The sequence below is a fragment of the Ambystoma mexicanum genome, chromosome 9, assembly GCF_040938575.1.
Source record: "Ambystoma mexicanum isolate Mex_15411 chromosome 9, UKY_AmexF1_1, whole genome shotgun sequence".
NCBI classification, from domain to species: Eukaryota; Metazoa; Chordata; class Amphibia; order Caudata; family Ambystomatidae; genus Ambystoma; species Ambystoma mexicanum.
This window is the reverse complement of record NC_090931.1, coordinates 77,359,029-77,383,991: the sequence shown is the minus strand read 5'-3', so window position 1 is coordinate 77,383,991 and position 24,963 is coordinate 77,359,029. Positions and strand designations below refer to the sequence as shown.

The 24,963-nt window shown below is 46.4% G+C and overlaps 1 protein-coding gene across 7 annotated transcripts in view; it reads left to right on the top strand.

Annotated features, from left to right (window-relative positions):
• The window catches only part of ST3GAL4 (ST3 beta-galactoside alpha-2,3-sialyltransferase 4), an 866,978-nt gene that overhangs the window by 739,171 nt on the left and 102,844 nt on the right, over positions 1-24,963 (top strand). For all 7 annotated transcript variants that reach the window (XM_069614189.1, XM_069614186.1, XM_069614187.1 and 4 more), the window contains one exon: positions 1,468-1,698. In XM_069614189.1, coding sequence (XP_069470290.1) covers positions 1,503-1,698 — 196 coding nt within the window. In that variant the 5' untranslated portion in view covers positions 1,468-1,502. The remainder of the gene's footprint in view (positions 1-1,467; positions 1,699-24,963) is intronic.

Below are 24,963 nucleotides of genomic sequence, written 5' to 3'. Positions count from 1 at the left end.
GCTTAGGTGCATGCAATCGCGTTTACCTTCACACGGTCAGATGCTGCATGCATCCACTGCGGAAGTTGCTGGAACTATGGAGTCCAGTAAGGTGTGGAAATCCGCAGAGACTTCTCCGTGCATGTCCATATGAACAACTTCACAGCAAGTTGCTAATAAACGCAACAAAGAAAGGGTGTATTTAAATGCAACTAACTTAGAAACACAGATCACACTAACCGCGCATTTCAAGCGTAATTGGTGACCATCCTAGAGGTGTCACGCTGACACAGAGGATAGGACCTAAAGATGCTTTTTAGCGAAACACGTGTAGGCTTGATGAGGATTGAATTCCCCACTAGCGTTTGTAGCAAACTGACTATTGAAAATGAATCACTTTGATGGAATATGTACTAACTCATTAGTTTATGGATTATTACTGTATACATTGAGGAGAGAGAGAGAATGTTATTCACAGCAGTTAATGCAAGTGAATTACACAGCTGAAATCACCTGAAAAACATCAAATATTGCTCAGCATCATAGGGTATACATGCTAGTATGCTGCAGTATGTCATATTATCTTAGGATGTTATAGCATGAGGTCAACGCTCCAATCCCTCCTATACCCCCACAGCTTCAGTGGTAATAAAAACACATTTCATACTGAAGTAGTGGGATACCGAAGACTGTTGTAAGGATCTTTCTACAATCCGAGGCATCTTGTCATTGGACATTATGACCTGTTATTTTGGATTTTGCGGGTGACCTTCCAGGCAAACACTTAAGATCACTAAGTGACACCCTACTGACCCAGCCTAACCTACATTTGCTTGTTTTGTGTCCTAGAGAAATTGTGGTTCACCATGCTTTTCTTGTTCGTATCTCCCACTGTAACACAGCTGGCATTCTGCTTTTTACTAAGCCCCTTCTGTTATTGTAGCACTCTCACCACCTAGGTGTGGCCCAAATGAACACTGGGTAAGTACATTGCATCTAGAGTCCATTTTAAAAATGGTGCTTGCTGTTAATTCATGTGCACACTCTGCGCCGAGTCTCCTCCATGCATGACCGGCCATTTCCAACCACAGTTTGCTCATGTGATCTTCAGATCACCTCATAGGAAGAGGCGTTATGTTGCCCTTGTTTCCGTCATGGGAAACAGATGGGTTGGGGGGGGAACAGAGAACAGCAACTCAGGAGTGACTAATGGCATGTAAAGGAAATGCTCTATACCTATTTTGAAATGTACTTTGTCCTCAATGTAATCCTCAATTTAATATTGGGTTTACATGAAGGGACGTGGGGGAAGGTTAATAATTCAAACGTATTCAAAATGCGGTTATGGTTCATATAAAGAATTGATATTACTACTTACAAATATCATTGTATAGGCGTTTAATTCCTTAAATGAACATAATTTGTTAATTCAATGCATCCTTTTTATCTTATCTGTAATTTCTTCTCTTTCCTGTTTGTACCCTGCAGGCTGGTTGAAGAATGTCATAAAGCAACTTTTCGTAATGTTTAAACAGTGCCTCGCCACTGTGGTCCACTATCTCCTCTGGCCATTCCATTGGCTCACATTTCAAGTGCAGTGGCTCGTCTCTCACGCTGTAACGCCCTTTGCGCCAGCTCCCAGGCTTTGTACACAAGTCCATAACTGCTGTGACTGCGCCATCAAGCAGATCTACCTAGTGACTGCTGCCTGTCTGAGAGGTAAGTTTGCGCCAAAATGAGGATTGAAAAGGACAGAAAATGCATCACCATTTGAATGCCTAGAAATAGTTGCTTTCTTCACCTTGGTCATCACCTTTCCCTTCTAACTGTCTGAAGATGGCATTTGCAAGCATAGGATGGCCTCTGTGTGTGTCCAAAGGACCCCCATTGATTATGGGCATGGGTTTCCTATCTTCTTTGCATTTTAGGGAGCGGCCATTTATTATCATTATCATTTCCTACAGGAACCATATCTTCTTAAAGGTTCCAGAGATGCAGAGGAGGGGGTCTGTATAAAATGAACCCTGTTCATGCTAGGTGGACTTTAGGGAGACTATGAATAGCTGGGCTCACACATCCTAGAAGCTCCTAGCATGGTGGGATCTCGGTAGTTAACACTCGTACTTAAGGTGGGCTGCCATGAAGCTGCTTGTCTGCGATTATCCATTTTGGAGCCCCCTCTAGAGCCAATGACTAATGCGCACAAAAACCAAATGCAATGTTTAAACCCATTTGCTGGATAAATTTCACACTGAGTGTGAACCTACAATTGGTATCAAGCTGTAAAAATACGATTCTAACAAGTGTGAGCTTCCGTCCCCATTCTATCGGCCATACGTGATTTCCTTTACACAAGAGAGAGGCCGGAAGAGGAAGGGAAGAAGCTGAAGACTGGAGCATAGCCCCATGGAGTCTGTGGCAAGCAGGAGACTAGGGGGGAGACCCAGAAGGCTGGGCTAAGGAGGCGAGAGCAAACTTCAGGCGTGGCCAAGGAGCCTGGCTAAAGACAGATCCTGAAAGGGGGGGTTAAGATACCCAGTGGATTGGAAGTAGCAAGACCCAGAAGGCTGAGGAGGAACATGTAGAGGAGGATGGGGGGCGATCGCCCCAGTATGTCAGGAGGAGAAGGCCCCAGAGAAGTTCTGGTAGAATGTACCCAAAGAGCTGGAAGCGCCAAAGGGCAGTAAAGGGAGAGTGGGATAGAATAGAACCGGTGATTACGAATTATTGTGAAAGTGGCACGAAAAGATTCGAAAGGGCTGCCTGAAGGGGGTCAAGCTGGTGAGAAAATAGTGATAAGAGATGGAAAAGGACAGTACAGAAGATGGAGGAAAGTAAATCTGAGTCGGTAGAGGAAGTGATGAAAGAGGCAGAGGAGTGGTGACGTCTCAGGAAGGTAAAGCAGAGCTGACACATGGAAGAGAGGGTCAAACGTTTGATAACTTCAAGACCGTTGTAAAAAGAAATGAATAGGTGATGTCAAAAACCACTAAATGACTAGGGGAGTAGGTAGTACACAGAGGTATGCAGTAGAATTTTGATCAAGAGAAGGTAGTGGACCCGTACTCCGAAGACGGGTAACCAAGGGAAAAGCTTTGTCAGAACAAAACCTGAGGCGAGACACTTTCATAGGAGGAAGTGAGAGAGCGAGCATGAGATTTGTCTAGTAATCAGGAAGAGCAGAAGCATGACAGAAGTAGGCAGTAAGGGACCTAGTGAGAACCCTGCCTTAGCTTAAGGACAGCCTTCTCTGATCCTCTGACTCCAATTACCTTCGAAAATCCGCCATTCGCGACCCACTTTCAGAATCTATCCACCTGCTCTGTGCGGAGCTAACCCTGGGGTTTTGGACCAAGGAGAAGAGATCCAAGTACTATGGGAAACATAGTGCAGAAAATCTCAAAGCTTGCACTGAAACTCTGAATAAGAGACCCCAATAACTGGGAGAAAATAAGTTGAGAAGGCCATTTAAAACTTGGGACTGAGAGCTCAAATTATTGTCATCTTGCCAAGAGATATCCGGCTCTGTATTAATTGAGCACTGGCAGACCTTTTGTTTGGAACACTTTTACTTTCCAGAGGGACACTTTCCTTTGGTTATGTTTTACCACAGCGCTATTCCTCTAAGGAGAATAACCGTCCTGACAGCTTTTAATTCAATTCAGACCATGCTTGTTTATTTTGGACAATCCTTTTGTCAACCTATTTTCCTGGTCTGGTCCGTAATTAATAGGCGCTATGCGACATAGGTAAGTAATAGCATTCCAATGCAACTAGACCACAAGATGGATGCTGTTGGAATCACCCGATGATCTACAGTTCAGCCCTTACCGCAGGAACGTCGGTGGTTTCAAAATACTGGCTAGCTACTTTCATTCCATTTGTAACTACCCGCCCCTTAAAATCACTGGGTAGCTTTCTGAATAGGGACTGCCTTTTGAAGACTGACAAAGAAAGGCCACTCAGTACTGCACAGCCTTTCGACTATCCTAGCCACAAAATACCTGCTCCGTAATCCCTCATTCTTTCCAGGCATAGCTAGCAGTATCCCAAAAAATGAGTTTACTTTTAGGCTGAGAAAAAAGAGGGGTGACACGCGCCCTCTAGTTCCCAGTTTTGTATACACGATGCAAGTAATAACAGGGTTAATTCCCATCTAGGAGGGGAGTTGGTTCCTGGTTACCAGAAGTGACTACAGCTACCAGAATTCCATGAGACCTAAATTGAGACCAACAAGGCTGAAACATGTATATGGGGTTGCTGTTGGTACTCTTGTTCAGAGGAGAATTGCCTAGCATTTCGGTGCTGAACTGCCCCTGGGCAGGACAAAGACTGCTATGCGGGGACATTTCTTCTCTGTGAAAGGGACAGTGAGCTAAAGACTTGGTAGAGTCTCTCCCAGGGGTTATTCACCCATGACCAGGTAATTGGGCTGTGTTCGGGGTGGTAGAGAGATTCCCAGACCCCCCTCCGCACCCCCATGTTTTGCCTAAATTGAGACTAATTAGTAACACCTGAAAAGACTGCCTCCCTGAAGATTGCAAGAGACATAAAGCACTTGGAGGAGAAGAGCAACTGAACTGCAGCAGATGGGATTTAACCCCGTTATTACTTGATCATTAATGGGATTTAACCCTGTTACTACTTGCATCAGGTATACATTTCCTGGGCTTATCAAGGTCCGGCTAGTCCTTGAAGGAGTCACGGCTCTGTGCAGGGGCCATACCATAGTTTATAATAAAAACAAACTATGCCAACTTTCAAGGCCTGGAGCAAAAATCCTTAATTCTATGAAAGATTCAGGTCAACAAAATCAAAAAGGCGAGAGTGAGTGAATTTACTTGGATCCCAAAATCCAACTCTAAGGGAGGCCGGTATTGTAGACTTCGTCTGAGCTACCCAACTCTTGTAACCATATTTTCGCAGCAAATGTCAGTCCTAATCTGATATGTTAAGTCGCCGGCCTGAACATACTTGGAGCCTCATTTCGAGTTTTGCTGTATTTCCTGGGAAATACCACCAAACTTGTTTACCATTACATCGCAGCTTCACAACTGAAGGTACATTCTCCAGATTACGAGGTGGGGTTATTTCCCATTATTGTGGCCCACATTGCTCTATTGGGGTTGTGAGTAATTACTGCCAGTGGTTATTCCTTCGGCGGTAATTACTCAATTTTTATGGTGGCATTACCTCCACTTTCCCAACAAGCTCATAAAATGGTGGGGGCAGTAATTCCATTACTGCCACTGCTACATCAACATGGTCCTAAGGAGTGGCTTGGTCTTATTAGCAAGGGAAAGAAAATCGTCTTTAACTGAGAAGCTCAATAAGTTGATCAGTATTTTGCGAGTCCTTATGGTTTTGATTTCACTTCGAAGTCTGAGTGCATTTGCTGAATCTCTCTGGCCACGTCCATGGAAGCCCAAGAATGTCCTTTCACCAAGTAAACAACTTGGTTTCTGATGCTTGTGCATCTGCTTAGAATCACATGCTTTGCATATAGTCCGACATCTAGTGGTAATCGCAGAGTATTGCATCTTTCTTTCAACGATCGATAATGGGACACCGACATGGGCGTGACTGTAAGACTATCCCTAAAGTGACGTGTAGTGTACCCAAAATCCTTCACACGTCAAGGTCCCACCAGATCGTTTTTTCCCGCCTTAATGGTCGGTTGCTTAATGCAGAGCTCGTCTACCGAGTATGTTGTTACTTGTTGCATCTGGCGCGTTCGCTGCTAGACATCTTCAGTTGTTTTGATGACTGTCCAACAGCCTCTTGACGGCTGATCCTGTTTTGCCGATTCTACACCTCTGGTCTCACAGTAGGGAGAGTGGGGACGCGTTTCTACGGAGTATTCTCTGAGAATGCCTTTTCCTTGCACCTCCTCCTCCTTCCTGCTTTCATCTGGCTGCATTTTCCCTTTGTTATGGAGAAAACGCAGTTTAAATGTTGCCTGTTGTGGAGCAGCAAATTCCCCTGGAACGACACTCATAGTGTGTGCAATCTGGGCCTTCCTCATGACCACGACGAGCGGCTTTGCAAGGTCTGTAAGCTTTTTTGTCCCAAGACCCTGAAAGACAGGGACACCAAGCGGTGGGCTGCCTAGGCCATGCAGGCCAAGAGTCACTCTCCCGCCTGAGTCTCAGACGAGGAGTGTGTTGGCAGCTGCGCCTCCGACTCAGAGGCCATAGACACAACTGTGGACTCCCCGGATTCCTGCATGTCCATTCCCGGCCCCTGTAAGCATGCCACCGGCAGTGCAATGGGGAGTCTACACCCCGGCGACAAGGACACACACACACACACACCATTCCCATAAACCCAAACACACAACACCTTTTCCTCCCTCGACGGAATCGGCAAAGCCATCGACGCCCTTAGGCCTGTCGAGGAGTTCAGCAGTGCCTACTGAACCTCGCGGTTCAGGGTCCACTGCGCCCACGCCATTGTGGCTGGTGAAAGGCCTTAAGGCTTCCACCTTACCTGGCGCCTCCCACAAAACTTTGGCACATGTTGCGGTAGCTTTGAAAGACGCAGCAAAACGGCCACCTCTTTCCAAAACACTTCCAAAGCTTTGAAAGAAGCTTTCCAAGGCACATTCTCATAGTTCTGGTCTTAAGGCCTCCTCTTTACCTGAAGGGTATTCTCAGGCCTGGCCCCCTCTGTCTTGGGTCCTGCAACAAAACGGCTCCAGCTGCTCCATCTTTCCCTCCCACTGATGACTCCTCTTTCCCTGTGGACTAGGGAGCGATGTGAGGCCTGTATGTTGAAAATGTCTGAATGTATTCATTTTTCCGACACATTTGATGCCTTTCGGAAAAGGCCTCAGCCTATGGAAAGCTGCCCTATACCTTCCAAGTCACCAAGGCACCACTCTCCTGGTGTTCAGTTTTCCTCTCCGCCTAGTCAACATCTTCCTGGGAACCCTGTAGATATCTTCCAGGATGACCCAGATGGCATTATGCCACACATCTGGATCAATTCTCACAGGACCCAATCCTGTATTTGTGTTTATTATGTTTATATAGTAGTATATATGATATTTATTATGTTTATATATAGGGCTGTGAAGCCCTTCGACCTGCATGGACCTTCTGAACATCACCACAAGGCCCTTGAGGAGTCTCCTACCACCGGCATGATAGGTAAGTCCTGATGGGCTTTGTGTGTCTTTTACATCACCCCCAGTTGGAGCGGTCAGCATTCGAACCCGTGACCTTAAAACTAAATCTAAAAATGTTTTATTGCCTAGCACTGCTGATTACGTTTGTGCGGCGTTCCTCTGCTGCTCTGTGTGCACTGGGGGCTCCTTTTCCATCGTGCTACTTGTGCAAGATTCTTCTTGGCCATCCTTCCATCATGGCCGCCGCCAACATTACAGACACTGGAGTGACTGTCTGACACCCAGAGCAACAGCTCTGATTCGGCCCAACCGTCATCTTTTGGCCCGATCAGGCAAGCCGATGGGCGAAAGTCTGCCTTCCTCCCCAGGCCTGTTTCTAATGCCCCTGTCTGAGCCTGTCTGGGTTCTGGAGGGCTAGGATGGTCACCCCCCTTCAACCCTGCAGCACCTCATGAAACATCCACCAGGCATGTAGCCTGTTACCCGGCGAACTTGGGCCATTGGAACTTTGTTCACCCCTCAAGGTTACCTGTGAGTCTTGACTGGAGACGATTGTCGCTTCCCCCCCCACTAACCGAAACAGCCGTTGAACCAAAGTATGCCTATGCCATGTTACCTCCCTTGTCTTGTCTAATCCTTCCTCAATGCATTTCTGTGCCCTTGTGCAAATTCGAATCCTGGTGTTTTATAACCCCGAGCCCCATGTTGCATTGTTTTCTGTGCCCCGTGCAAATTCGACTCCTGGTGTGATTTATAAGATTCCTGCACCCCATTTTTCATTGCTTTCTGCGCCCTTTTGCAAATTCGAATCCTGGTGTGTTTCTTTACATCTCTGTAGCCCATTGTCAGTACTAAGTTGTTCCCATTGCATCTGTTTCTTACTTCCATTGACTACTAGGCCGCCTGTTGAGTTGTACTTGTGCTGTGCAGCGCGCCTCCTCCATCTCCCTCCTAACCTCTGACGCCCCTATGGCACTCACCATCTCCCCTGTCTTTTCAAACTGCTATATTATCACCTAGCCTCCCACTCTGTGGAAGAAAACCGCTTAAAAAAGACATCCTGACCTCTAACCCTGGCCTACCTATCGCAGACATCTATGTCAGTGCAACTTCCAGACAGCTTTTCACCGATATCCTCTTTTCTGTCCCCTCTCCAGATCTATGGACTTCTCACCTTATCTCTACTCTCTTGCCTCTCGCATCTTCACCCATTAATGGTGGCACTAGATGGGAAGTACTCTTGGCGGGCTTCTCATCATCCAGGTGTATCATTAATGTCTATCACAATGGCACTATCTTGGTTCAGGGTCCTCAACCCAACCTCCTCCTCTTTAGGTGCTTGCTGTCTCTCGTCAACTTCCTTCTCACACCTGCTACTCCTTCTCCGACTCTCTGTCCCCCTCCTCCGACTGGTGTACCACGCCCTGTACCCCTCCTCAGAAAACCTTTAAAGGCACTGAACTCTTGCATCTAGCCACGCTGAATGCTGGCTCTGCTATCAAGCACTCTGCCGACATCTGTCTCCTCCTTGAAGACCTTGGCCTCCATATCCTCGCTCTCACTGAGACGTGGTTCAATGCCAGCTCAGTCACTGCTTTTGACTCGCTTCTCCCTGATTGCGTCAAGATAATCTCTAAGCCTCGCGTGCTGGCAGTGGGGTTGCCCTGATCTTCCCCGAGTGGGTCCCATCTGCCCCATACACACCCAGCCTTGCTGTTCCTTCGAAAGCCTGGTTTGCAAACTGGTTCTCTCTTCTTCTTCCTCCCTGACCATTTCCACTATCTACAGGCCAACTGGCTCGACCACCCTGTTCCTCTCTGAATGGGGGAATTGCATCTCCTCTCTCCTCATCCTCCTCTAAACTCCTTTTCCTGGGTGACTTCAACATACACCTGGACTCCTCCATCACAGCATCCATACTCTCTTCTGTGACCTCTGCACCTCATTCTCCCTCTCCATTCTCCCCTCTGGTCCCACCCATTCGGCTGGACACACTCTCGATGTCATCATCCCCACTGATCTCTTGCTCTCATCCCCACCCACCACCCATCTCTCCTTGTCAGACCATTCTCTCTTCTCCTCTGACCTGGGCCCTCTCTGCCCTCAGCACCTCCCCCAGCCCTGCCAACCTTGTTCACAAACATCCGTCCGATGAATCAAGTGTCAGCTGCTGCCTTTGCATCTAAATTCATCTCCGCCTACCACCACTGCAGACTCTACCATTGACTCTGTTCTCAGCAACCTTGCCATCACTAACACTCTTGACATTCTTGCCCCAGTCATGAAGATCCGCCTGAAATATGCCTCCAAGCGTAACACCTGGTATGCAGCCCTGAACGCAAGTGCAGAGCTGCAGAACGGAAGTGGCAGACCTCAGGCTCACCTTCTGACAAATTGGCCTGTCGCCTGCTCCAAATGCAATACTGACTCTCCATTCGCTCCAAGAAAAGGGCCCACTCCCAGGCTCGCATCCCTGGTGCATCCAACACCACAGCTGAGCTCTTTGCACAGTCTCCACCTCTACTCTTCCCTCCCAGGCCCTCTGCAATGCTTTGGCCACACACTTCATTGCAAAATCTCAGGCCCTCCTGAGCACCCCCGCTTCTCCTTCCCCCTCCCCTTACTCCTTCCTCCTGCCATCTATGGCCTCCCATCCCCCCTCTACCTTTCTCTCCTCCTTCTCTCCCATCACATCTGATGAGGTCACTAGATTCGTCTGCTCTAATAAGGTCTCCTCCAGACAGGTCTCCCCCTATTCGTCAGAACTATTAGGGACAACATTGGCTCTCTTGCCCCTGCACTTGCTGATTTCTGCCATCACTCTTTTGCTACCTGGTCTTTCCCCTCTTCCCTTAAGCACCCTCTTGTGCACCCCCTCCTGAAAAGACCTTCCGCAGACCCGTCCTGTCTGGCTATCTACCGCCCCATCTCTATCACCCCTTTCCTTGGGAAACTCATGGAGAAGTTTGTCTTCCCCCAACTGACCCAGCATTCAGAGCTTGTTAGTTGCCTACACGACCATTAATCTTGTTTCTGAGCATCCAGAGGCACACACACTGCTCTTCTAAACACCCATGAAGAACTGCTTGCATCTTTTGATTCTAACGCTCCTGCCGTTCTCATTCTACTTGATCTCTCCTCTGCATTTGACACGGTTAACCACTCCATCCTCATAAAACGACTCGAAAAATACCCTAGGTATCATGGAGTGGGCACTGGACTGGCTGACCACCTTCCACACTGACCGTCCCTCCCAGGTTATCCTTGGCTCTTTCTCCTCTCCTACCTCTCTCTCCACCTTTGGTGTCCCCCATGGCTCCAACGTTTCCTCCTGGCTCTTTAACACCTATTCCACTTACTCCCCTCACATACAGTATTATGCAGATGACACACAACTCTTTAAACTTCCCTCTGGTCCTCTCCTTACCTCCTCCATCATTCCTGACTGCCTGTCCACCATCCAGTTTTGGCGTGCCTCCAATGATCTGTCTCAATGCCAGCAAGACTGAGATCCTTCCCATTGGGACTCCGGCCGCCTCTTTCTTCCCCAGAGGGTGGCCAAGTGGGTACTCCCCCTTCTGCTTCATCTGAAGCCGAATACGTTGGGGTCGTCTTCGACTCCTCTTTCCTTTGTGAGAAACCTGCTGCTTTTCTCCCAGGCTATTCCCAGGATCCCTGACTGAGGTAGCCAGCTAGGGCCATTGCTTTTGGATCCCAACCCTGTGTACGGACCAGCAATGTTAATGTTAAAGGACATTTGTACCGCGCACTATCACCACCAAAGTGGTCCTCTGGCGGCTCTGAAAAAGGGGAGGAGAGGGGGGTCGGTTAGTGGGAATAAGCTGGAAAAGTGCAAGAGAACAGTGATGTGCTGTTGGCAGCCTCAGCCCGGTGGGTCCGTTGACTGGACTTGGGGTGTTTTACGGTCCGTAGTCGTTGTGTGCTGTTGTGCAAGTCTGTGTGGTTTGTTTTGTTGCATTGTTGTGAAGTTTGCGCGGATTGCTGCGTTTTAGGCTTGTGGTTGTGTTTGGTTAGGGTTTGAGAGGTGTATGCAGAGGGATGGAATTGTTAGTTGGTTGGTTAGTTGGCATTGCTGTCCATTGCAATCATGGGATTCCATCTAGGTGCGGTACATGCTGACATTTACATTTCTATCCAAATGCAACGCAAGCTAAAGTTTAAAATTCTAAGTGTGGTGCATGTTAAGAATAACATTTCTATCTAGGTGCGGCGCAAGCTAAAGTTCAGAATTCCATACGAGTGTGGCACATGCTAACAATCACATTTCTATCTAGCTGCGACGTGAGCTAGGGTTAAGAATTCCATACGAGTGTGGCACATGCTAACAGTCACATTTCTATCTAGCTGCAATGTGAGCTAGGGTTAAGAATTCCATATGAGTGTGGCACATGCTAACAGTCACATTTCTTTCTAGATGCGACGCAAGCTAAAGTTTAGTTATCTATATGTGTGGCACTGGCATATGCATCACAAGGCAACATTTACAATCTATTTACAGTGGTCACAAGTCTTCCTAAGTATGTATTATTGAAGTCTATGGTAGTCTACGCTATGTAAGGTAAGGTAGAGTGACAGGGGCTGTCGATGGCGATGTTGACGGCATGTCGATGGCAAGCCCTTCTCAGGAATCAAGATCGGTATACACTAACCCTGAGAGCACTTCACCCGTGATACGCTGGCACCCAGAGAAAGGTACTCTCAAGGCATGAGCACTACTGGACACCCTCCATATGTGAGGATTATCAGTCAGAAAGGCCATCCAAGTGTGATACATGCTAACGTTAGCAATCCTGTCTAGATGCAGAGCAGACTAAAGTTGAGAATTCCATCTAAGTGTGGTATAAGCTTACATTGGCAAGTAGTATGGAATGCAGGCAACATGCACAGTTCAGTCAGCCTTGAGTAGATTTAAGCTGGTGGTCATAAATCTCTGTAAGTATGCATGATGTGAGGCTATGGTAATCCACAAAATTGAAAGGTAAGATAGAGTGGTAGGGGCTTTTGGAGTAGAGTAATTGCTCTACACCCCACCCATGCCACACTCAGTTTTGTTGGTGTCTGATGCCTTCCTGTCCCCTGCGGACACCTGCAGACACATCTTGGGGCCGTCCTTTGCCTCTGGGTCCTTTGCCGCAGGGCTGCCCTTGGATGTCCTTGCTGTGGGGTATGGGGACCAATCCGGATGGAGTGGGCGTGTTGGGAGGTGGGTAGAGGGAAACCAGGAAGCGGGTGGGCTGGGGGAGAGGGACCACGTGCCGAGTGTGCTATGGTGCTTTTAAGAACCTTTGAAACATAAAATTGCATGGTTTGGCGAGGTGGGGGTCAGGGGACTCCTTACCTTTGGCCTGCAGTATCCCCTTTGTTTCAACATAACACCACCTGACATTCCCTCATTTGAAATAGGATACTGTCGACAAACTCCAATTATGCCCCAATAACTTTCTGTAAAAACACAAAACCCCATTTATACACCATCATACACTTACCCCTTTACCCTGACAAAAACCCAAATAGTTTTCCCCATAATTACTTAGGAAAAACTACAACTCCCAGAATCCCTCCAGTCTCTTTTCCGAAAACCACTGGGACGAGGAAGAGGACCACCACAAAGATTACTCATAGGAACCAATGCACCATGAGTTCCTATGGGCAGTCTGCATTTTGTCCCTCCAACTCTAACTCTAGTCTAATGTCCCATGCGAGGTCAGCCATCCCTTTTCAACCACTCATACCTGATGTTAGTTGACTCTCCCAGGGAGTATACAAGGTGGAACACACAGACACACACTGAGCGAACTGGGGATGCTGGATGCTGGATGAAGAACAGAGGCCAGGAGGAGAATTTGAGCTGAAGAGACCCTAGAAGGCGTGTAGGACAAAGGACTGCCTAATTGCCAGGCCTGCGAGTATAGGGGAGGCTGAAGTGTGGCGAGGGAGTGCCAACTCCAGGAAGCCGGACCAGGGGCAGCTGGGGTCACCTGGCAGTGCCCACAACAGAGCTCCTCCCCATGGCAAACAGAAGAGCCCAGGCCTGTGAGGGGCAGGTGGTAGGACCCTGATCTCAACAAACATCCCCTTGTGCTCTTGCTGCTCCCAAAATGTGAGAACGCTGCTTTCTTGGAGCTAGCGAAGTGGGAGTGAAATAAGAAAAGTGCATTCTGGGACTGGAAGTCCAAATACATTTATTTGTGAACTTTGAAAGGGGTCTGAGTCTGACTGGGAGACCCATCTGTGAACTTTGAGAGGGGTCTGAGACCGACTGAGGGGAGACCCTGAGAGGCAGAGAGAAGCTGGTGAATCCTACGTTGTGTGTTCAAGATGCTCGCAGCCCTCCCGCATGAGTGAAAGAGTTTGTTAGGTGAAACAACCACTGTGGTATAGCCTCAGCTCCAAGGGTGTTTACAAAGGTACTAGCAGTGGCAGCAACTGACCTTTGCAGGCAGTCCATCCCAGTGTACCCTTATATTTACGACTGGCTCATAACTGGACACTCGCACCAAACGTGTCTGGAGGAGACCCAAAAGACTGTCGGGGGATGGGGGGGGTGTTGGATTCTCAATCAATGAGAAAGTCAAGCCTGGCCCCCAGTCAAATCAAACAGTTTCTAGAAGCACTGATTCAAACAGAAGATGGGTTTGTCTTCCCCTCCAACGGGAGGGTTCAAAACATGTTGTTCCAGATCGCTAAGTATGTAGCCAGTTGTCTGGTATCCATACGGAAAGCCATGCGGCTGCTGGAGATAATGGCATCCTGCATCTTCCTAGTTCCACACGCCCTATGCAGGAGTGGCTCTCGAGCCAATGGTGTCAGGCAAGCGGTCAGTTGGAGGATCTAGTGGTTGTATAAACAGCCCTCGTTCAGTCTATGCAGTGGTGGTCAAAGGAAAGTCTTCTGAAGGGGAAATCTTTTACCACCCCCGCAGTAGAAGCCACTCTCACCATAGATGCAATCCTCTCAGGATGGGGAGCAAACCTCCTAGAACAGACGGCTCACGGCATGCCCCTTCCATCAGTAGCATCTAAACCTATCAATTTGCTGGAACTATTTGCTGTGTTCAAAGCCCTAAAAGCTTTCCAAACACACCTACAATGCAGGACAGTTCTAGTGCTTACAGACAGCACCACGTCCATGTACTATCTGAAAAAACAGGGGAGCACTCGCTCTCCAGGGCTGTCCAAACTGTCTCAGAACATTTGGAAATGGGCACTAAAACCCAACATGTTCCTAATATCTCAACATGCTCTAGGTGAGCACAATCTTGCACCTACCCGTAGAGCATGAGTGGCGTGTGCAAGAATATATTCTACACAGCAGGACATCCAGACATCAACTTGTCTGCAACTCTGGAAAACACCCAATGCCCAGATTACGCCTCCAGCTACCTTCAAACAGTCCAAAGAGAACAGTCTCTGGATAACTTGGTCCGGAGGTTTTGCCTAAACCACCACCCTTCCCGCTAACCCCATGATTCCCCTACTCAACAGGATAGTTCAGACGATGCACCAGGAACAAGTCACGCTGATCCTGGTGGCACCAATGTGGGCACGACCGCAATGGTTCTCATCTCATGAGAATGTCCGTCTCCCCACCCAGGAAACTGTCTTGTCCATAAAACATGCTGTCACAAGACCTAGGGAAAACACTACACCCGTGCACCCAAACACTGAACTTAGTATCTTGGCTCCGGAAGTCATAGAGTTGGGCACCTCCAACTACCTCATAGATGTATGGACATTCTTAGAGAAGCACAGAAACCTAACACCAGACATTGTGACTCCAATAAATGAAAACCTGTTGTCATCCTGTGCAATACTAAGAACATCAACCCTATTGACTTTTCACCTAAAGTGGGACAGGCAGTGCTAAGACATCTCTTTTCTACTGGTCCTTCACACATCCCACCACCATCTACTGGTACTGCTTTCTAGTTATACAAAGCATGTGATTCTAAGCAGATTCACAAGCATCAGAAGACCTACATTACTCACCATAATCGTATTGCTGATGATTGTGTCTGCTTAGATTCACATGCACACTCTTCCTCCCCTCTTGGAGTAGAGGGAACATAGACATATTACACCTTCTTTTCTTCTGTGCTCAAGCACACATTCTATAAGGCTCCCTCACGGCAGAACACAAACAACCGGTGGGACCTTGACACATGAATGATTTTCATTACACTACATGTCACTTTAGGGATAGTGTTAGTCGTGCCCATGTTGACATCCCTTTTCAATCTTCGAAAGAAAGATATAATGCTCTGCGATTATCATTAGATGTCAGACTATATGCAACACATGAATCTAAGCCGATACAATAATCAGAAATACGATTACAGTGAGTAATGTATGTCATTTACACATGTTTTTGCCTTCTTGAATCTCTTGTTTCCACAATGGTATTCGAGCTAAGAACATGAAGTATTTTAATTCTTCAATAAAGGAATACAATACTTAATAAATAAAGAAACCAGTGCTTTTTATGAATGAGGATGTTCTGTTATTCAGACTATTTTTCGGTTGCCAATGTTTACTTGCTTGCCTATGCTTAGATCTGGACATCATGCTGTTCCTTTTGATTCTCTCATCTTACTTGATGTTATGTTTCCAATGCCGGAGCACCCTGGGCAAATAATTGGTATAGGTTCTTCGGCATTGGATCTTTCATAAATGCACATTTTTGATTGATTCCCTGTCGTCTACGAAAAATAGTATTTTAACTTGGTATTTTATATAGACTTTAACTTCTAACCTCTCCACCACCTTCTGGTCCTTTTCAACCTGAGCCAATGAGATGAGCAAGTTTTAGCTCCACCCAAAGCAGCCAGCTTCCGACCCTTCACCTCAAGTCTTGTGACAAGGAACCATGCTCGGCTGTCAGAGATTTTCTTGACTTCATTTTTTCTCATTTTTTCTCTAATTTTGACAAATCGTTACAAATGTACTCTGTGCAGACCTCTACTGATTACACCGGCAGCCCTAGTGCCTGCTAATCTGTTTACTGGACTCCAACATAGAGCTTTCACACCTCATCAGGATCAAAGATAAGCGGGCTGGTACAGAATGTAGAGGCTAGCTAACACATCATGTTGAAATTATATATCTGTAGACATCATAAATGATAAGCTGTACTTTGATAGTTGTCAGCAATCAGAATACCTGACATTTGCTTCACAATAAAGCCATCGTCGCTTAGCTCAGATTGCAGCATTCCGAAATGTCCTCATTTCATGAATCTCTTTGTGTTCTAAAGGTGTGGGAGAGTGACGTTTATTTTATTTCCTGTATTCTACTTGATATTGAGAAATAGCACGGCTCATGGCCCGGAGCTGTGGTGACTCTGCAGTTCGACAAGACTATATCAGCCACAGATGGTGTATTTGTACATGCACGGAATTTACCTTACTTGTTGCAACAGCCTAATCTGCGTTTCACACCGGAAACTATCCTTTCGCCTTAATCAGATGCTTGGTTCCACACTTGAACAGCTGCCTGTTTATGGATTTTGTATTTTACTAATCCAGCCTGCAATAAGGAGGCATTTGGTAGATTAGGCGAGGATAGCCGCTAAAGACCACTGGGATTAGTTATTCTCTATCCAATTTGTCGAGACTGGAAATTCGTGGTTCTTTTCATAAGGAGCTAGAGCCTCATTTCCAAAGTCTATTAATGCCATTCCGTGCCACTCTGACTGTAGTAAACACCCAAAGGCTGTTTGAGTGAAAGAAAGGGCTTATTTGCATATTAGTACCCAGCAAGCAGGGTGTGGCGGCCTCCCAGCCAATGGGGAGGCTCAGAACCTGGGCATTACCAGACGGTAATCCCGCCGCCCTGGGATTCGCCGGGGAATGAGGTAAGTCTTCCCCTCCCCCCAATCCCCATCCACAGAATTCCCTCCCACCCAGACTTAACTTCTTTTCTATCCGTTTCGGGAACAGACACGCTGGGAACACTTGTGTCCCCAGCGCGTCTGCTCCCGTTCTGCGACAGGCTGTTATGGAAAGGAAGAAGGGACTACGTGTAATTCCTTCTCCCATTTCCATGGCAGCCATTTATTTGTTTACTTTTTTCTATTTTTTTCAATGGCTGCCATCGTTTTCCCTTCACCGGGGGCCATTTTTTAACATTTTGTTTTCTGTTCCGAAACATTTTGGCATTTCGGAACAGAAAAAAAAAAAACTTTTAGTACCCCACTCTCATGGGCCGGTGTACTAATAGCAATGGGCCACTCGCGGGGGGGCAAGCGGGGGCATTACCACTCGCTCGGGTCTGTGACTGAGTCCAGGGCATTTCCTGAAGTGATAATGGCCCCCCGACCCCCGCTCGGGGCCCATTGCTTAAATATGAGTGCTGCTAATAGTAACAACAGCAGTTCCGAAAGACAAAGCAGAGTATCAGACGCCACCATTCTCCTCTTTAGCCAAAGCAGCATTGCAATTGGGTGCCCCATGACACAGGCCTCTGGTCATTCTGGATTAGTCTGCATATCCTGTCTCGCAGTGACCACGAATTCACAGCGAGCCAAAGGCACTGCTCTGAGCAGAACACCCCGTTGTATGAGGTGGAAGATCGGGAATAGGTTATGGTTTATTTGAACTGTAACAATCTTCAGGAAATTGTAATATGATAAACTTCAATTAATTCTAATAGGTTTTAGGTGTGCCTACACCTTTAGGTTGCGCCAAGATATGTCAATCTCCTGTTATGATGTATCTATTTCTTGTAAATAAAATTTCCAGTTCAAATTTGTGCATAGAGTATTTATTTGTGTTTTAGCCCTTATTGGATGACACGTGTTTCGGCATATGAGCATTGCCTTTTTCAAATCCGTGCCTTTTAATGATATTGTCCAATGTAAGTGACTTTGTCCTGCTGATATTATATTCCAAGGGCTCAATCCCTCCTGAAAAGTATTTCACACCTGCTTCGAGTCATCCAATAAGGGCTAATAACACAAATAAATACTTTGTGCACAGATTTGAACTGGAATCTTTATTTACAAGAAATGGATACATCATAACAGGAGATTAACATATCTTGGCGCAACTTAAAGTTGTAGGCACACCTAAAACCTACTTGTCTTCTTGCTAATGGAGTAGAGGGACTCGTAGTCTCCGTAGAGGCTTACACCTATGCGACACAAGCAAGGATATATACGCAACCCTAAAGCATCAAAACGGGAATACAATCAGGTCGCGAAGGTACAACCGTAAGATATCGCCAAAAAGTTCCTCAACCTTCAATTACTGTTCAATTTATTCTAGGGACCAGTCCATGCACTAACGTATGCATTTGTTGATTTCACTCAACCCACAGTTGCACACAATAGATGGCTGTTTGGAAATATTTGGTTTACTCTAATTTACAATCTTCCTGTTGACTTGCTTTCATAGCATGGTTCTACAGGAATAGCGAGACACTAATTGGTTTGAATAGTGGATAGGCTTACATTCTTATCGTCACTTACTGAATTGCTAATTCATTCATCCCACAAGCCTCTAAAATAAAGGTCTATAATGAAGCCTCTCAAATAAATGTATATAATTCAGGGCTCAAAATGCCCATTAGTCACCATTATTGTTAATTGACTCTTGGCAAGCAAAAAATCATGTGCTGTTTATGTGTAGAGTGGAGGTAGCAAGTGACATTTTGGGGGTGATGGTTTGGTTGCGACTAACAATGTTTACCCCTGCATAATGTGTCGCCAGTCTTGTAGATTTTGGTTACCATCTACTTTTTATGGATATCAAAATCCTTTTTAAATTCCAAAAAGTACCAGTCAGCCCCCATAGGGCAGTGCCTTCTTTATTTTATTGTGGGTATTTAGGAAGCAGCTGCGTTCTGTACAGCAATAGGAGGTACAGGAATATCAGATAATAGTTGCAGGGTGTGCTTCAGGGTAAAGCCCTCCATGTTCATGGAGGGCATCCATCACTGGGGTTTTTGGTATTGTTAGTGGGAAGCAGGAATTAATTTGTGGTGGGGTTAAACGTATGGTACGCACAGGGCTTCCAGTTTTGGAACTTGGCGAGTCGAGTTAGAGCAGGTTGATGTCTTAAATAGTTATTTTCTGGTAGGGTTGCATATTGTCTGACTATTGTAGATGCTGCGCTGGAGAGAGGTCCCTTGCAGAGTTTGAAGATCAAGGGAGGCATGGTGGATCCCTGTGCGTCTCCACAGAAGATGGGTAGAGGTGCCGATAGGGAGGCATACAACTGGGCAAACAGTGCTCTTTTAGGTTGGTGGTGAGCAACTGAAGACTTATTCTTGGATTCCATGCAGCTGTGTAGTATGTTATTGATTGATGATATGTCTAATATTTTGAAGGCCCCAGGGAGATGGCAGATTATTAGGAAGCAGGGCAGGGGTGTTGATCATCCAGGATACAGAGTGGCAGTCTCTGTGCTGCAGATTTACAGTGCAAAGTGTGCTAAAAAGAAATCTTGGTGGTGGATGAACCTTTATTCGGTCATCGTGGCGTTCTTTAGGATCTAACAAGCTTCCTTGAATGCAATCATATATTGTTTGTGGAGAGCTTGCTATGATGGGGTAAAGGGTTATCACTGGTCTGTGGCTGGCAACGTGGATGGCTTCTTTCTGTTGGACAGAACTGCATCCCTCCACAGGTAAGTGTTACGGGTCAGCCGTGGTTATAGTATATGTACATTTTGGTACACATCGTCTCTACCACCTGAGCAAGCCAACAGCCTTTTAAAAATGTGCATATGTATGATATTCATGTTTCCATCACCGCCTCGCATTGCTTACATGTATATTATCATCTGCACATAATGCAAGTTTTGTCTTTTGTCAGTAGCATGCGTCACTGTGTGGAATGTGTCCATGCAGGATTTTTAAGTACACTTGAAATTTCGAAACTTTCTTTATTTCCCAATCCTGGGGAGAATAGAACTTGTGATTGCTCAGTAATGTACAAAGTATTTCCTCATTCAGATCTAGTGTGTACATGGCTTTGTGGTGAAACCTGCTGCGGGTGTGTGTCTGGGACACACCTTGTGAATGCCTTGTGTTTGCCATCAATCCTCTTTTCCATTCAGTAGAAAGCAAGTGTGGTTTGGAGTCTGATGCCATGCCCTTGGTGTAATAGTACAAAATGCAAAAGAGGCTGACTGTCTGTGAGGCAACCCTGTTGCAGGCATCCCCTGTCTACTTTGATACGTCCCATTAGGGAAAGGATGCTCTCTTGGAGCTGGAATGACATGCTTTACAGTGTGATTGAGAGAAGACAGACAAGTGAGTTCCAACTGTACCTTCCCAACATCATCTTTCACTTCAGGGAGCGGGAAGCCCATAAGCAGGCAATGCTGATTTGAATTCAAAAAGCACTAGTGGCGTCTGGTCAAACCCAGCTCCTCTGGAAAGTATTTAGCACACAACATGCAATCTTGCCCACCAAAATTCTACTGCCTAGGTGAAGCTCAATTGGACATCAAAGATGATATCCTTGATGCCAAAGCCATTGGCTTTGGGATCTTTGGCATGCAAGTCAATGGGGCAGACTTAATGGTCTAATTGAGACAAACACTATCTTCAATGACTCTGAGTCCTACTTGGAGGAACCTCATAGAGGAATGCAACACCTTACAAGATGCCTTTTTATCTTATCCAAGACAGATAGGCTCTATTAAGAGATCTGTTGCAACTCTAGGATGTGAGGCACCCTAGGAAGAAGTGATAAAATCATGGTAATTCTAGAACCTAAAAAGCCCAATCCTCTTAGGTTGCCTTTTAGTGGGGCTTTAACCGATGAGCTCTTGCTAGTCTGAAAGAAACTGGTTTCTATACGTTCCGTAGAAAAGGATTTAGTCCAGAAACACAGGGCTGGGCCTTCTGATCCTGCATCCATAACATACACCCCTGGAGACCCTTACTGTCCAAGCTGCAACCACGGATTCTCGATCTGCTCCTTTCCCCAAAACACCTCCTGAAAAGGTGTCCAAAGGCATTGAGGCTTGGGTTTGTAATGGTTTTTCACTATGTAGTTTAGGACTCCATCTCAGTCTCCACAACCCACACAAAAGGTTTGATGCCACTAGGCGAAGAGACATGGCTAAGCCTAAGCAACCCAATCAGTCCTGTCTAGCTAGTGCCTCCGACAGTCTCAAAAGCATCCTAATTTAGTCCCTTTATTGTGAATCACGGGCTGCCTATTGTGATGAATCTAATGATGTCCTCACTCCTTTCCTGGAGGTAGCCTCTCCTCGTGTGGCCAGGAGACGGCAGTCACTATCTGATCCTGGTGTGGCGCCGTGGTGAGATCCTTAAAACCCCAACAGCTGTTGGAGGAAGGCGAGAAACTGACTGGAGCAGTCGGCTCCCGTAGGAAGAAGGAACGGCTCCGCCAGTAGCCAGCTGCCTTCTACGCTTGCTAATGAGCGAGGAGCAGTTTGACTGCAGCCCAACGCTGAAGGACTGCTGATACTGCAGAAAAGGAGAAGCAGGAGAGTTGGAGCCCTCAATGTCGCATGGGAAGTGACATCGGAATGCTGCCCCCAGACCTCAGAAGCCAGGCGCAGAGCGGATAAAGGACGCAGCGCTACTCCGACCTGCCAGCTAATTGCAGCAACCACAGAAGCTTGCTAGGGATATCGAAGCAGACGTACATAACTGGAGATCCCAGCTCCGGAAAGTGGGACGCCGGGGCACTTCACGGCAAATGCTGCGCACCGTGGGAGAGGGCAGAGGGCTCTGTAGAGGTGACGAAATGTAACAAGCTGTTAAGAGGAGGATCGCTAACCTGTTGGGCATTAAAAGCATGGCAAAGGCTGAAGTCTGGTGTACGTTTAAGACCCGCACCTCGAATTGAGAATCCTGTGAACCTTTTGTGAGAAGCCCTGGCAGGATAGTAAACCAGGCACTTGGGATGGAACCTGGCAGGGGAGTACACCAGATGTTGTGACAGTCTGGAACTCGCACATAAATAGTGGAACTACGCAAAGAGAATCCCAAGGAAGATTCATGCCCTTAGGATTTTTAATTGTATTTGTGACATTTTAAAAGAAAATCCAAAGGAAGATTCATGCCTTTGAGAATTTGAACTGCATTACACGTGGGAAGGACCTGGAGAAGGGATTCATTTCCACAGGAGTGAATTGTAATGCCAAGAGCAGAGGGTTACACTCTTGGGCTACAAGGAACTTGAGTATTCTTTTGAACTTTTTGTTTTGTTGGAAAGAAACCAGCGGACGGGAGCCATTCCCAGGAACTGTGAATACCATCTAGCAAAGTATTTTTGTTAGAGTTGTACTTTTTAATGAACTTGAACATTTGTGCACTTTTCAAGCCAGAGACAATACCCTTAACACCTTAGAGTACGTTTTAGAATGCGAGGGCTAGGATAGGATTTCGGACAAAGGGCATTTTTGCTTTGGACATCTGAACACAGGACAGACCCTTCGTTTTTGGGTGAGGTAGGGAAACGCCTCCTAGAGTAGGGACAGCAAGGCATTTCCCAACCCCCTTTAATGCGTCGATTCTTGCCCACTTACAGGCCGCATCACGCAACCAGGCTAATGGTACGATATATATGGCATCATTAGACTTATCGGCTGCATTTGACAGCGTCTTTGGCGGAAGATTTTGTTTTATGGTATTCCTTCTAAGCTGGTAGCGATAATAGCGGCACTCCATCAAAACACATCATATAGGGTTTGCATTAACTCAGGGGGCCTGTTATCTGACAGCATCCCAACAGGAATTGGAGTGAAGCAGAGTTGCAACCTGGCCGCGGTACTTTTCAATTTATACCTGGCTGATATCGAGAAAATATGGGAGGGAAGCAACACCTTTCCAGTAACTCTGGGCCAGCTGCGCTTGCACTGGTTGGCATTTGCCGATGATGTCATTTTTTTTTTGATAAGGTACCCTTCGGGCTACAAAACAAATTTAAACATTTTTCAAGACCTTGGGAAAGTCGCTAAAGAGGTCAAAGTGGTCATACAGGGATCTAGTAAAATCCTCTGTACTTTGACCGACAGATGATCGTGAAGTAAATCCTGCATCGTAAACATCTGTCCAAGGAATTGTGTATTTGACAAAGTTGGCAAGAGTGAACCCGACAGAGGGATGCCGATAAAGAGGGAGCAGAGCCACAAGTCCCAATAAATAGTGTGTTGACAAGAGTGAACCCGGAAGAGGGATGTCCACAGTGAACCATTTAAAAAGACATTAAGGTTGTGAATGTCACAGATGAGATTATGTTAAAAGCTGTATTGAGCCCGACGGAGGGAGGCTAACATTCGAGAAGGGTCTGAGCCTGGAAAAGGCATCCCCCAACGTGCAAGCAGAAAGGAACTTTTGTTTATTATTTGGAACACATCGGGTCCTCGGGAGCAAGAGACTTTTTGTAGAAAAGAAACTTAAGTGGAACTGTAGTCTCGTGCTGGGAAAGCTTGAGTGTGCTCTGATCCGGAGTCCTGCCTTGTCCCGTGCTCAAAACGTGGGGAAGGGAGACCCTGAATACTGCATCCTGACTTATTATTTGTGAACACTTCTTTCTTTCCTTTGAATCCTGTCCCACACACTGTATTCGGCGTAAGGATTGGCAATTGTTTTTTTCTTAGTATAGGCCCTTTTATTTGACAAGACGCCACTAGGACTGCCTAATTATTATTTGATGGTTGTAGCTTGCTCCCAACTTAGATTTCGTTTTAGATTAGGCGTTTTTCCAACCCGCATATACAGTTTAATAAACACCCTTGAATTGTGATCACTTGTGTCTGTCTTTACTGTTGCCACCATGTGTGCCTTACATGGCTGAGATAAAGGATAACCAGCTAACCAATTTCCATTCCATATCAACCTGAGCAGATTCCCTAAACTCTATAAACACTCGTACCCCTGGGCTTCCCCAGTGAATCCAATATTTCCCCCTTTCCTTCACCACACTTTGTTTGATTTATTTTAAGAACATCGGTAGCTGCAGTCTGCCCTTAATTGATATTGCTAGCTCCATATTGAATCAGTCAGTGTCTATATCCTACTGTTCATAGTACAGTACCTTGTTCATATACAGTTTTGGATGTCTTTCAAAGTCTCAGTCACCACCATCCCGCTCTGCCGTGGGTGGCATCACAGGCTCAGCAATATGCCCTTCCTTTTCTGTGGAGCAGTCATTATTATGGATGGCGCAATAGCAGCCCTGGTTCCTCTGGTGGAGGTGCTTCTTTACTCCTATGACCAGGGCTCCATCAGCCCATCTTTCCTCCATGGCATGGTTGGAGCTAAGCAGCCCAGGTTTTCTCTGTGGCGGTGCATGTGATACTATTTCATCCATGAAAGTGCCCAGAGGTTTCAACCAAGAGTTTGACAAGGCTCACAAAGCCTTGGGTAAATTAGGCTTGCTCCGGTCAGGAAGAAGAGGCCACTGTGAGTGAAGTAGTGGGACAATATCACAACAATCTGGTAATCCCTTAGTCAATCCCTGCCATCCCTTGCCCATCCTTTGCTCTGGTTGAGAATATGTCCCACCAGTTAGCAATATTGGTTATTTTTGTTCCCTGCCCTTTGGGGGGAGAGTTCATTCAATATAATGGTAAGGCATATCATGGCAGCTCTTGATCTCCTACTATACATAAACTCCCTGTACATCGGTTTGCACCAGCAAATCATTTGGCTGCTTATGTTGCATAAAATAACTGTAACGGCTAATTGTACACTAAAAACATGATGCCACTTGCATTCAGCCTTGGTCACAAGTGCAAAATTGATGTAACATCAACACACTTATCAGTGAAGCCATTTGGGAAACCGGATCAAATTAATAACCAAAAATCATCATGTCCCTTGAATCATATTATCGGAAGCAATTTCGCC